Source organism: Pseudomyrmex gracilis, unplaced genomic scaffold (assembly GCF_002006095.1).
Source record: "Pseudomyrmex gracilis isolate BER0280 unplaced genomic scaffold, ASM200609v1 scaffold_1, whole genome shotgun sequence".
Lineage (NCBI taxonomy): Eukaryota > Metazoa > Arthropoda > Insecta > Hymenoptera > Formicidae > Pseudomyrmex > Pseudomyrmex gracilis.
The window spans coordinates 292,394-307,228 of record NW_018020585.1 but is presented as its reverse complement, the minus strand read 5'-3'; the positions used below and the strand labels follow the sequence as shown (position 1 = coordinate 307,228).

The window sequence follows — 14,835 nt, the reverse complement described above, 5'->3', positions numbered from 1 at the left end:
GGAAAGCAATTTTGCCCAATCATAAATAGGGCTATTGTGGGGGGATGGTTGTATGCCCGTGGTGCATTTCATACATCCGAGTGTAATGGTAACCAGATAGAGAGACGTCGCGCGCGGGGCTATCAGCCGGTGGTTAACACCCGGTAAATATCAGCCGCGAGTACATTTCTAGAAAAATCGCGTTACACGTAAAAATTCTCCCTCTATTTATCCAACAAATCATCTATATTTATTTTGGATGCTCATCGTGCTTATTGCCTCGAATCTGTTTTTTCTTCTTAATTTTATGTCCCCCTCATTTGTATCCTGTTTTCTCGCTCGCGTTTCATCTCTCGCGAAACGATCTTTTTCTTTCTCACGTGACGTGCCGAACGTGACGTGTCGACGTGTGTCAATGGTGCACAGTGGCGTACGCGAGTGTGATGCATAGCTCCCAGTCTCATGCACGTCGCGTACGTACTTGCGAATTGTATAGTCTGTGCGTGCGTGCGCGTGCTCGGCTAAGTGATCTGTGACGTCAGTGGTCCGATCGGTTGTCACCTGTCAAGTCGATGCCGACGTGTCCGCACCCCTTGCCTCTGCCATCCCTTGCTCTTCTACTCGCTCTTTTTCTCTCTCTATCTCTTTACCCCTCCCCTTCTTTTCCTCTTTCTGTCCTTTCAATCCTCTCTCTTTCTTTTTCTGTCTTTCTCTCGCTACTCTTAATGCAACCCGAGGATGCAATCCGATCCACACTATCCTCTCCTTCTCTCGCATTCGTCTTCGCGCAGCATCCCCTCTCAGCTTAATCCACGCGATCACTTTCTTCCCTCTCTTCTCCTCTTTTTACTATTTCCCTTACGGGGATTTACTCCTCTTCTACCTACCCTTTCTCCTCTTCGTCATTGTACCAGCTTCTATCCTCAGCTCTCTTGTTTTCCTCTCGCTCTTTTCAAAGGCAACGCCAATGGCGTAATCAACCTTTTTCTGTAGCTAGATTTCCATTTCTTGTAAGATTCACGTTTCTCATGAAAATTGTACTTGTCACTTTACAATATAGTTTTGCACAGCCATTTTTGAGATTGAGGCTTTCGAGTATATATCTTCGAGCACATAAACTTCGAAACAAAAAAAAAAAAAACAGATTTTCAGGACTTTTGAAAACTCACGCCACGCGGTTCTACGCCACTGATCGGAACCGTGTATCCATCCCTTTTTCTCCCTCCTTCCCTTCTCACGATCCCTCGCGAGTTCCTCCTGCGCCCTCTCCCCCGGCAGCAGCAGCGGCAGCAGCTTATTCACCCTGGTCGCCTCTCTGCCGGCCCGAAAACCGAAGCCTTCGAAGCTCGAGCGCGACCACCACCACTACCATCACCACCACCACCACCACCATCACCACCACCACCACTACCACCACCAACCGCGCTAGCATCAGCCGTACCAGCAGCATCACTGCTTCACCAGCAACCCCACCTCACTCACCTCACTAGCCCCTCGCCCGCTCCCGATATAACTCCGCTCACTCCATCCGCCGCGACGACCGCAGACACAAAAACAATAACAAATCGATTCGCGGCAGCGTTGGGGTCAGGGGGGTCGGGCAGGGAGAAGGGGTCAGCGCGAGGGGTAGGACGGCTGCCAGGGGCTTCTTTCCACTTCCCCCCGCTTGTAGCGCGAGTGAAAGGGTGCATTTTGTGCAAACGAGAAAGAACGAGCCCGATGAGGGTGAGGAGCAGACTAGTCCTCCCCTCGTCGCGCGTCACCTCCTATCCCCGTATCTGCAATGTCTCTTTCCCTCTTTCTGGATATTGTATAGAGAACGTTATGCTAAAGTATGCATGCACGAGGGTCGGTCCAATGGTCAGGAATCTCGCGAGTTCGTTCGTTCTACGGCGGCACGTATCCGGCGGATCCGATATTCGTTTCTCTTTGACTTCGATACTCGCGAAACACGACATCACGTTCTTTTCTACATTATCGTCGCCGCTGCCGCCACCGCCGTCGTTCTTGTTGTCTTTGTCGTCTTCGTTGTCGGTATCATCATCTTCGTTGCGTCGTTGTCATGAGTGTAGCGGGGGTAGCGGCGCTAAACCGCGACGCGCGTGAATTTCCGGTCGATCGGTAAGGTGGAGATCGGCCCGGTCTTACGGCAAAGGAGAGGGGGCAACTGACGGGGGATGATTCCCGCGTAATGACGATCGGCACGAATTGTTGCGGTAGGCCATTACAGGGGGATACTCTTGAAAGAATCTCCCTGGTATTTTTGCGAGTGTTGCATTATTATTTAAGAACTTGTTTTCGCGCATCGTCGATCTCAAAATATGACGGTGGTGGTAATTGGTTTAAACTTTGTTTTTTTGCGGAAAAGAAATTTTCTTTTTTATGCATCTTTCAAATGATTCAGATCGTTCTTTCAGTTATAATTAGAAATATATTACTTTTATATACATATATATATATATATATGTACTACAGTAAAACACACAAAACATATAAAATTATACTTATTAACTTACATTAAACTTATATCATCAGTAGAATGTTTGTTGTATTATTTCAAAAATACAAAAAACTGATCTTTTATCCATAACGTTATTCGACTTGTATAGGAAACAAATTTATGTAAAATTATATGTATATGTTTAAAATGAGACATATAACAAAGCTATTGAAAACTAAACAAAGTATTATAACTCATAATATAGAGCAAATGAACACACAGAATAGAGAATAATTAATCTCATCTCAGAATTTCGAATATGTAAGTAGCTTTACTTACAAAATATGTAAACATGTAAAAAATAGATGCCTGTTAAAATTGTATGTGAAACTACTTGCGCATATTTCTCAGGATATTTTTTAATTATGAATATTTTTGATATTTATTTCTTTCTTTTTTATAAGTTTGTAATCAATGTTATTTATTTAAAATTATAAGACAGCGAATGTTATCCTGTTTTATTAAAGAATAAAAATTGTATGTGTGTATTTATCTCCACATATAAGATAAAGCTTTAATGAAAATATGTAATAATATATGATAATAATTTTAATCAAGCAAAATAGAAAGAGAAATTAAAAAATTTAATGTTAAATATATAAATAATAAAGAATACAAACACACACACATACATATATATGTATAGAATAAAGGATTATTATATATATAATAAGAATGTTCTAAATCTTAGAGATTGTGCATATTTTTGAAGGAGCTAAAAACGAAGCTAAAATAGAAAAAAAACTTTTGTAAAAAAATTGATAAAAAAATTTTGATACTAATACTTTTGTGTCAATATTTTTATGTTAAGTACTTGGTAACAAATATTTTATCTTATGTATTTCTCTCTTCTCATGTGCGCACGCGTATGCATACACACACAAAACTTGAGATCAAATTACTCGACACTTCGTCGTATTTGCCACGCTTCTCTACACATATCTAGAATACATAATAAAAAACTAATATTATAAATACATAATATATATAATAAACCAGAAAAAATATATCTTATTAGACATAATAACAAAATGATCCTTTTACTGTACAATAGAGTATAATTTCATGTTCATACACAAATATATTTTTGTACGTGTTTCTCTCTCTCTTTCTCTCTCTCTTTCTCTTCACGTTTTAACAACTTAATTAAATAATCACAATTCTTTAATAAGAATTGAAGAAACAGAATTATGTAACAATAATGATATCTGTGTAACAAATACTCTTAGCTTGCTTGAAAATTGCATATAAGTATTGATTCTAGCACCACCACTAATCTCTCTTCTCGTTCCCCTACTCTTTCCTTTTTTGTACAGTGCTTTTATACACATATAATAAAGCTCAATAAGTATTTTGAGTTGATGTGTTCTTTGTTAAACTTCAAAGTGCTATAGTTTATATTCTTATTTTTTTATTTAAAAGTTAATGATACGTAACATATCAATAAAACAAATTTTGAGCAAAAATATTAAACACCAAATATCAAGAAATATTTTCAAAAATTGGAATTGGTAAAATAAGTTCAAAAAGAATAACATCGAGACAGGATTTTATATTAATATTTATATTAATGAACTTATTCAGATTTATTGAGAAAAAGTTGAATTAACTTTCAATTTTAGCGAGATAGTTCAAATTCAAAAATAGGCAACATTATATTTGCACATTTTTGAACAATTTTACACGAAAAAGAACAACATCACTGAAAAGATAACATAGTGTTTTTGTCAGAAAATGCTTTCTTTTCATTTTTACAGATATCGAATAAAGTTCTTTGCACATACATAGAAACATTGTTGAAACTTTTTTTCATGCAAACGTATTCCAAAGAAAAGCAAGTGTTAGCAAATATTATTTTTTATTTATTACAAGTTTTATTCAATTTTATTACACACGCTGATAAATATATATTATTCTGGTGAATTGTTTTTATTGGCAGTATGAAATATAAAAATTTTATTACTTACAAGTAAAATGAGCAAAACTCAATATTTGAACAAGTCCAGACTACTCTTTTTGATAACGTAATGCGCATTAGCGGAATTATAATTACACATATTCCGCTAATTTATTCCAGATGGAATATGGCATCTGGAGTCTTCAAGTCGCGGGTGAACTTTGGGGTGACCCGCGTCTCGCCCGAAGGCAACCAATTCTGCCTTTAGGCGCGACGCAGGTCCTGCCGAGAGCTGCCTTCGCTCTGAGTGCTCTTCATCGGCCGGATATTTTACCGCTACCATTGATGGCAGCGGGACCGCCATACATTCCCATCGAACTGATTACCAAGCCAACTTCAATTGCGTCCACGAATGCCGAAGAGACTAGAAACACTGAGGATGAAGATGCTCAACAACGCGACAACGAAGGCAACATCGAAAAAGCTGATCAAAGTGAAAATGAAAATCAGGTGCGATTACTTGACATTTAAAACAATAAATAGGAAATATCTTTGATTTTTTTATTAATATTTCATAGTCAGTGAAGTAATATATTGTTCAACACGCATAATAGAGAACAATATATAATTATTATATTAAAATATCTAATTATTTATATATGTGTTTCAAAACACATAATAGTTATGTATTGTACAATCGTTCAAGATCGATTGCTTCAACGATTGTTTTACAACTGTGAATACGAATCTCAGAAATGTTTGCGAATCGCTTATTTGATAAAAAATTTATATTTTAAAGTTTTGCTTCAATTTAAGTCTGATGTATGATAGTTCAACATATGAAAGTAATGAGAGACATATCTTAAAGAAAATCAGTATAATACAACTCTCTCTCTGCAGTAAATATTTTTTATATTCCATTATCTTTACACATGTCGTTCGGCGATCAGACTTGTGTGTTAAGTGAGACCAATGACAACGAAGATGCTGGTGACGAGAGCGACACCGGCAGCACCAACAGTTCACATCGATCGGCTAACAATAATCTATCAATCGCGAAACTTCCCGATCCGATGTCATGCTTGGCGCTCGACAAGGTTCGTCCATTAAAATAATTTGAGTTTTTCCAAATGTACTTTTCGAATTTGTAATTACATACGCTCGGGATATCCTACCACGAAATCGATCGATCGACAATTTCTCAACACGATAGCACATTTATGCAAATTTTGTACAGTAGATACCACTGTTTAATATTCAGCAAGGAACAGTGACGCCGATCCTAAATGGCTGGGTGTTAGGTGCTTACACGGCAATGCTGGGCAGGCTCTCTGCCGCTAATGCGGCGCTCAAAACAACGGAAGTCCGCAATATTCCCTCCGACAGTGATTCAGAGAGCGAACACTCGTCTTATACTGAGCAGTATGTAAACTTAGTTTACTTCGGTTACATTATACTTTAAATTCTGTGCAAACCTATTGTGTTTACTTCTTTTTTCTCTAAAATAACATTTTTAAAAACGTTCATTTCAACTTTACCAATTTTATTTATTTAGAATTTTTGTTATTAAAATTAAAGGTAGTTTCTGTATGTACTTTAACACATTTTCTTTGTTAAGATCAAGAGGCAGTAGTCCGAACGTGAGCAGCGTTCATCACGGCTATTCATGCGGTTCTTGCGACGTAGTAGCACCGACGAGACCGGCTCTGAGGAAGCACATAGCAGATTGCCATCCAACATTGTCCGCCGCGGAGACCGGCGAGACCAAGAAGTGTCCGTCCACGGGTTGTGATTTCACGACGAGCAGTAGGTGCGAGATGGAGACTCACGTGGCGGCGCACGTGGCTCAGGGAATGACGCCCACGGGGAAGAAACGCTCGCTGGCCTTGCAACGCGTCAGGTATAGGTACTCGAACAATTTTATATACTATTTGCAAATATTTACGTTATGTCCACTCTCAAATAGATATTTTTTCCTCGAAAAATATTTTCTAAATTTAATTTAAAAAAAAGATGTAGAATTGAAAAAGATTAAGAAAGAAGATTTTGAAATATTATTATCTTATTTTTTTTCTTCTATCTTTCATGTACATTGTTTTTGTGATATTCTTACAGATACGAGAGAGAAGAATATCGATGCTCGTTATGCTCGTATGCGTGCACGATCGAGAAGGCGTTCCAGAGACATCTGCGGGCGCACGCGAGGGGCACCGCGCCGGAGACGAGAGTGAGCTGTGCCGTTTGCGGCGCCGACCGATCTTCAGAAGTCGACCTCAGCAGACATATGCGCAGGCATCGAGACGACCGATACTTCTGCTGCGATATTTGCATCTTTCGCACGGTTCAACTAAAAAAGGTAATCAAAATTGTAGAGGAACGCTAATTACAGATTACAAATGTAAGAAAAAAATTAAACAAATTTTTTTTTTTAATTTCTTATAGTATTTTTTTATATGCGAATTAAAGTTCGTATTTCATTTTATACGGTTTTGCTCTGTCTTTTCAGCTGATACAGCATCGGCGCATGCACACGGGTGAGAAACCACATTTGTGTCCGCACTGTGCTTACCGTAGCGCGCGGCGCGACAATTTACGCAGTCACGTACGACGAGTGCATAAAAAGGAGAATCTTTACTGCGACACCTTCAGTCCGCGTGGCATGCTGATAAACCCTTCGCTGCTGACTTCCTCGAGAGACGATGACAACGACCTGGTGCAAAGTCCGTCGTCCTCCCCGTCCTCAAATCCGGACACGACCAACTAACGAAGATAGTCTCAGACGACGAGAGCAAAAAAATAGTGGTTCCGGGAGGTTCCTTCATACGTCCTCATTTTGTCAATACTGCGATCTAGATACTAGGATTCACGGGGAAAACTACAAGCGTTGAACTTGGTGGACAGTCAAAAGAAAATAATGAGAGAAGTCGAGCTTTGAGGATTCACGATGTCGCAAAACATAAAAAAAAAAAAAAACGAAGTAAGAAGCAACGAGGATGATTGAAATATAATTTTAAAATATTAAGAAGACGATTTTATAAAAGAAAATGATGGCAAAACACACATGATTGTTCACCAATTCAGCATCGGTAAGACTTTTCCTTTTTAGACGCTAGACATCGTATAAATAATTGCATGCAACTGTCGATAATTTAATGTAACCTTTGAATTTTAACGAGATCTCTCTCTCTCTCTCACTCATATTAGCTATGTAAACGTGTTATATTGTGCAGCCGATTAATGAATAAAACGATTAGCTGTCCGCCCGTTTGCGTCGATCCTGACATACGGGGAAAGCTGCGAGATGGTGCTAGAATTATAGACTGGATTATGGAGAAAGACTGAAAGTAGAGATAAATTCACAGCACAAATGTGATGTCCATCTTTCTTGCTCTCTATTGCACTAATCGTCGTGTAATTAAAAAAAAAAAAAAACAAAAAAGAAGAAAGAAAGGAGAAATTATTAAAATTCTCAGTAAAATTTATAAGACTGCAACTTCGTACTGTTCGGAAGATCCTCAAGATGTTGTGACATTTCGTTGATTTTCATTGACTATTCATATTCATTTATTTTCAATTTTTAATTGTTATATTAATTTGATTTATAATTTTATTTTTTAATTATAGTTTCTATTTTTCAGCAAATAAGATAAAAATATTTATTTTAATGTTTGAAGAGAAAGAGGGGAGAGGGAGAGAGCGAGAGGCAGGCCTATCTTTTTATTACAAATTGTATTTTTTTTAAGGCTCAGCAAAGACTATATTTTTATGTATAATAGATTTATTTTATGGTACTCGTACATATTACGGAGTGGAACGTAAGAAAAACAGGCCAATAGTCAATGAAATCAATAAAAAGTACTGAGTCACAACATGACATGTCGCGAGGACTCCGGTCAGGATGGAAAGGGTGCTATTTTACAAAGATTAATTTAATGTTTATACATATATTCCCTTGCTTACTATATTAATTTATTAATATACTATTATGCAGTGAAAATACAAGAACGATATGATATTATAAATACGAAGTGTTATAAATGCAGATGAAATACCATATTGTACTATCAACGATCTTTATTTTGCACAACCATGATGATCTAAATGTTTTTACAACTTTTATGTAGATTTATTAAGATATTACTTTTATGTAGATTTATTAAGCTCATACACATATATATATATATGTATATATTCTGTCCAGCGAGAGAATATCCTCGCTCTACGCATAAAAGCATAGCGGGCAAAGTGGGGAGAGACACTCGCTGGCAGCTGCACAAGTTGTAAAGAGGAGAGCTTTCTGTAGCAAAGGAGATGCGCAAAACTGACGAGTTTTCGTCCGATCCAAAGATATTCTCTTGCTGGACGGAGTATAGAAAGACAAAAATTCGCGTATTTAATTTTTCTAGATCCATAGACACACACGTATATTTTATGTATCATATTAAGAAATCTTATCTATTCTATATGCGAATTGATGTATAGAAAAAGACATGTCAAACACAATCATCACGGTTTGCAAAATCTCAAAATGACATTTATTAGATGTTCGATTGATCTCTTGATCGGTACAAATATTTCGGTATTGGTACAAGTATGTATGTTTCTCTGTGGAATCCAAGACCGTCCCTGACGATCGCTCGTTAAGTCGATTGATCGTTTGCTCGCCTACAAAGAGGGAGAAGAAGCGGACGAAACTTATTATAAAAGAAATATGTGTCAATTTTTAATGTATTTTAATGTTGTAGTTGATAAACATGAATTTTAACGGCACGCCACAACACGTTATAATAAACCGTCATCTCGTCTCTGAAAAAAAGGAATTCTACTGTGCCCCAAACTAACAAGTATACAAGATGATGTAAAGTCATAACTGTATGGCATAAAACTTCATTTGGTTCTTTATTGTCTCATGTTGCATACTTGACTTAATCGTAAATTTTTTCAAAAAAATCTTAGTGAAATACAACTTCGACTAATATTTTGAATGACTTGTTATCGCGTTATCTTTGTCAGAAATATTGTAAGCAACATATATGGAATCGTTCAGTGCCAAAAGCATAAAATTCGGGATAAACCGTAATTACGAGCGAATGTGATTTAAATATTTTAATTAATTATATTACATATAATTATATATATACATATATATACATATATTAAATATTAAATTATATTTTATCTCTTAGGTATATTACACACACAAACACACACACACAGAAGACAGTACACAGTACACAGTAGTCGAGATGTAATTACGAATACACGCGCGGAAAATAAGAACATTGATCGCACATTATAAAATCGGAAGAATCGACATAATATATCGAGTGTGCCTACAGTTCATCTCAACCACGCTGAAATCATGAGTTATAGCTGTATGCGTGCTCATATACACATCTTTTGCTTTTGATATACTATATTGGAATGGTATTTTACATTTGTGAAACGCGCGTCTAGCGTAATATTTCATAAATACAGCGGGTTTCAAATGCGACTTTTTATACGCACAACTTTACACGAAGCGCTTATCTCTGATTGCAGAGTATACGACTTAGCACTTTCGTTTCGTTTAAATACGGAGATAAAACGCGTTAGCATATGTACGTACCTATACGTAATTACGGAACAGAATTTATCACAATATAATAGCTTATCATCATGCGTCATAATAATGTGTACATGAATTTCGTAGCCGTCAAGAAGAAGATTTACTCGTTAAATACACACGTCCACAATTAACGTGATTGGCTCCGTCCGTCGTTAATCTTTCTGTTTCAATTCAAAAGTCGTGGCACATACCTTACAACTCGAGGTTTCAAAAATCGTTTTAATTATATTATCATACATCGAGAATATTGCAAAAAATCTATAATAATATTAAAAAAAAAAAAAAAGAAAAAATACAAAAATTCTAACGCAAAATTTTACTTTTCACATCTCAACAATCTCTCTCTGTGTATGATATTTCTTTGTTATAGTTCGCGAAAAGTTTTTACACAATTGTGTGCGCGTATAACAAAGACGCCGCATTTAATCATACAAATATCGTCCGAGTAATCAGGTCTCAACTCAAGAGCAACCAAGATTTTGTAACTGATAAACAGCGGCATTATGCCAATCATTTACAAACAATACAAACGAAAATGTAACCTAAATGCGTGCCAAAGTGACCCCAACTACAAGGGAACGAATGATGTTCTATGAGAAGAAAGATACACGAGGAGAAGAAGCTGCTGCGGCCGCGAAACATGCGATCGGAGAAAGTTCTTCATTATTTTCGGAAACTCGATCAATTGTACTTTTGAATCGAATTTTCGATATTTCCATAATTAATCCGCTCATTTGTTTACTATTATACAACAATTGTGCATTAGTATATTATTATGCAACAATTATGTTGGAAATTTTTTTTCTACAATTTTTCATTTTTTATTTTGTTTTCTGGGGATGTCATAAAATTTAACAATTGATACCAGTTTCACGAAAGTCCCTGAATACCTATCCGATCGTTCGTTTCCGCGTCCGTCGCACACTAGTTGTTACAATCTTTTAACTGTTGAATTTTTGCTGTAGCAGTAAGTGTCTTAACGTATACCTTATATATAAACTACATGATAATATATTCTATATTAATGTTTCTTAGATTTAAATCTAAACACATTCCGGCCGGACGTGTCTACGACGAACATTGATCATGCTCGCGATTCGTTTAAGTGCACATTTAAGACGTGCTCATGATTGGAATCTGTAAAACAAACGCATTTAGCTATTTGCGTCATCACGAGATCTTCTCGAGAAGATAAAAATTGAAAAAGGTTAACTATTTCAATACAATGTATTAACCTTTAAAATAGAAATACGGGGATAAAAGTACTTGAAATTGATGACGTTTTCTGTGTCTCATTGAAAAAACTTTTCCTTGGTGAATTTTTTGAAGAGATTTCTGTGAAATATTCTTAATATAGCTAAACAAAGTATCTTTTATGCTAATGAATATAAAATTGTATTTCTTAGTATATGTGTATATGTGTATATACATGTATGTATACATGTATATATACATGTATGTATATATAAGATACTTCAAAATATCTATCTCTAAATTTTTATGTGTATAAAATTAAGAAAAAATTTAACTGTAAAAATAATTCAAGAAACTTTCTAATCTTTATATAATGTTTTGATCATTTTTCTTGTTATTCGCAGACAACAGTATTCATCGCTATATTTATTGCTTATGAATATATAGTACACTACTAAAAGAATAACTGTTATTGTAGACGCGATATACAACTGTTGATTGGGCATTAATAAGCTTTGTCATTCGGTGCGCAAGTTGCAAAGCGACGAACATTTCGTCGAAGAAAGTCCGGTCGGCTGTCTTAAAAATTAATACAATCTAAATGTGATAATATATTTGCTATTAAATTATGACATAACGATTACATTATAATTAACTAAACAGCGCGCGAAAACGTACGAAGAACAGAGAAAAATAGGTAATTTCGAGAGTCTGAACGGAGTTGGCGTTACGAGTGAGATGATCTGAACATTCTGAAGTCTTTTCTACTACAGGATAAACTGATCGGCTGAACGAGTACAAAGCTACTAGAGAATTGTTTAAATCCGATCAAAGACTGTTCGTGAAACTTTCGTACATATAAAGTATTTTTTGTACTATTTTATTTTGGATTTTTGTACGCGTCACATTTCTCGTTTGCAATATTTTATTTTTTTCAGGAATTTAAGAATAATTATATAAACGATTATTTTGTATATTTTTGTATAATTATCTAAGTAAAAATAATCAATGTAAAATATATTTTACATAGAAATGTATTTGTATTATTTTCTAATTGTCTCCGAAGTATTTCTATTATTTTATACTATATTTGTTTATGGTGCTCAAGTAATTGTTCGATTCTGTTCTCTTATGCTCCAAGTGCAAAATTAAAAATAACAGATCATCATCGCATCACCCTTGCTAACTCCGGCGAGAATAAAAGTAATAAAGCCGCGTTTTGCTTGCCAAAGAATAAAGACTCTTGCGCTCTACGCATAATATATATACAAATATATATATATAATTATATAAATGTATCATGTATGTGTGTGAGTGTGCCTAAGATTTTTTCTTCAGATTAATCTCTTACACTTTCTATCACTGTTTCTCTCTTTCACACACACACACACACACACGCACACACAAACACTGTTCTCTCTCTCCCTCTTCCCTCTCTCTCGTCTTCTATCTATCTATCTATTTGTTTTTTCCTTTTTCTCGTGTTTTCGAATCACGTGTTCCAATTGTAAACGACTTCGAAAGACTATTAACTGTAGTTTGACGATTTTAAAATACATGACAGAGATTTAAGAAATCTCACACTCAACGCTTACGCGATTTAACTTATGATCACAAGTATCTTAAAAATTGCCAATCATACTAAGTTTTTAATTTTTAACACGTTGCGTGTGTTAATAAAAGTGAAAATCAATGAGATTTTTTTTCACTTGCTTAACGGTGTGATAATTTATGACAAATTCACTTTCTTTGTAAACGTATTTATAAAAATTGCTACTATTGTTACAGAATTCTGATACTTTTCGGAAAAAAATTGATACGGGTTTTTTGTTAAGATCTACTAAATTTGAATAGAAGCAAAGAGAGGAGATTGGACCGTTTATCTCAGTCCTTATCCGATGAGCTCCGCGAAATTGTTATTTGTGGATCAAGTATCAGTGCGAATTTGTTGAATTAAAAAATGTACTTTTGTTGTATGTAATATTGTACGTATGCCAATAGTTTTGTTTGTTGCAAAACTAAGTGAGATCTCTAGATAGCAAAGCTCGTTGCTCAATTAAATATGAGTTATGTATATTTAAATATATATGAAGGGACAAAATATTAATTTGTTTCTTCATTATATTTACATACGCGCGTATATGCATATATATATATATATATATATATATATATATGTAGATAAAAAGAAATTGCGTATCTGGTTTTTTTGTCAAGAAAAGTTTACGCGAAGTTGCGCTGTCGGTCGAGGGCTGACATTGTTTAAACGATTATCTCTCTATGTTCCGACATAATAGTAGATATTCCGTCTCTCGAACTGTTCCTCTTTATATAAAAACAAAAAAATAATTACGCGGTCACCACGCAGCGCATGCACTCACGATATTCCGCGAGCGAACTCGACTCTTCTCTGCAAAGTATACGAAAGTAAACGCGCATTTCTGCCTCCAAGATTCCCCTTTTCCTCCAAAAAAATACGAAAGATCAGAAAAATCGGAGGCATTCACATTCGCGTGCTTGTCCGCGAAAAAACTCGCGCTTGAATATTTTTTTACGATTTTATGGCCTAAGCGTTCGGCGTCGCGCGCACTGGAAACGAAGGTATTCTTTACAGGTTCGCGCGATAGATTCGAATATCTCGATCGCGATACGCTAATCTTATGACGTTAAGGAGAAATACAATAAAAAAGCGAGTCGTTTGCGGAAAGATATCAATTTCTCTTGTGACTTCCGAGGCAGTGAACGCCGATAATCTTGAATTAATAAAATTAATGTAAAAATTCTTTTGTGCGGTTTTTACATACAAAACTATTTTATATATGTATATAAATTTTGTACAGTAAATATTTACAATGTTTAGAGAATATAAAATTATGCATTACTATACGTAATTCCAGAAATATATCTATTTTTTAAATAATTTATAGGTTTTAAGTAACGTTGAATTTTTTTTCACCAAAAGATCATCGGCGATCATTAAATCACGTTACTTCACAAATTTATATGTATACGGTTGTTAAAACGTGTGTGCATGCATGCGTGCGTAACTGCTGCTATGTAACGATCAGTCTTAAGGAACTAATTAACGAATAAATAATTAAACTTGTCGTCACTATTGTGATTTAAGATAGTAGAAATGTCCGCGTCAGTCTCTTGATAGTGCAGGTGCAACAGGTGCGTTTCGTAAAATTATAGAAAAAAAGTACATGGCAAATATGTTAAAAATTTTTTTTTATATGCATTTATAATTAAAATCAACTACAATGATGCAATTAAAACTATGAACGATAATCGTATATATAACAGCAGCAAAATATTAAGTTTCTATTTCACTTATAGAAAAAAAATAAAATTTATAGCTTTATTATGAATAGAAATATATATATATATAATTTATATTTATATTTATGCTTATATTTATATTTATAAAATTTTTAATGTACATATTTAAATTATACAAAATTATATTGCTCTTTTTTTGTCGAGAAGTCAAATTTCTTAGACTTCTATTATATTTTTTTAATATTAATTCTTAAAAAAAACACGATCTCTTATAGTGATACAATGTTGTATATTACATGTAACTTGCACCTGCACGAAAGACAGCGGGAAGATGTTTACCTGTTTGTATAGCCAAAGTCATTATTTGTCTTTGGC

General features: G+C 35.1%; 1 protein-coding gene across 4 annotated transcripts; it reads left to right on the top strand.

Moving 5' to 3' along the window:
• Positions 1 to 99: 99 nt before the first annotated feature.
• On the top strand, positions 100 to 7,349 carry LOC109853161 (RE1-silencing transcription factor B-like). Of its 4 annotated transcripts, none has more exons than XM_020425002.1 (7): positions 100 to 143; positions 4,557 to 4,886; positions 5,327 to 5,473; positions 5,617 to 5,798; positions 5,995 to 6,282; positions 6,492 to 6,732; positions 6,883 to 7,349. In XM_020425002.1, exons 2-7 carry the CDS (start codon positions 4,557 to 4,559, stop codon positions 7,138 to 7,140), a joined length of 1,446 nt encoding a protein of 481 aa, XP_020280591.1. In that variant the 5' UTR covers positions 100 to 143; the 3' UTR covers positions 7,141 to 7,349. The 4 variants fall into 4 exon arrangements, with proteins under 4 accessions (XP_020280591.1, XP_020280609.1, XP_020280600.1 ...); XM_020425020.1 differs by lacking the exon at positions 100 to 143 and adding an exon at positions 1,155 to 2,195 and having other exon boundaries at positions 5,638 to 5,798; XM_020425011.1 differs by lacking the exon at positions 100 to 143 and adding an exon at positions 1,155 to 2,195 and having other exon boundaries at positions 5,995 to 6,276.
• The last annotated feature ends 7,486 nt before the right edge of the window (positions 7,350 to 14,835 follow it).

Coding starts and splice junctions, on each gene's coding strand:
- LOC109853161 (XM_020425002.1), top strand. CDS start 4,557: ATGGAATATGGCATCTGGAGTCTTCAAGTCGCGGGTGAACTTTGGGGT. Junction 4,887..5,326: donor AAAGTGAAAATGAAAATCAG/GTGCGATTACTT, acceptor TTCGGCGATCAG/ACTTGTGTGTTAAGTGAGAC. Junction 6,733..6,882: donor GCACGGTTCAACTAAAAAAG/GTAATCAAAATT, acceptor CTGTCTTTTCAG/CTGATACAGCATCGGCGCAT.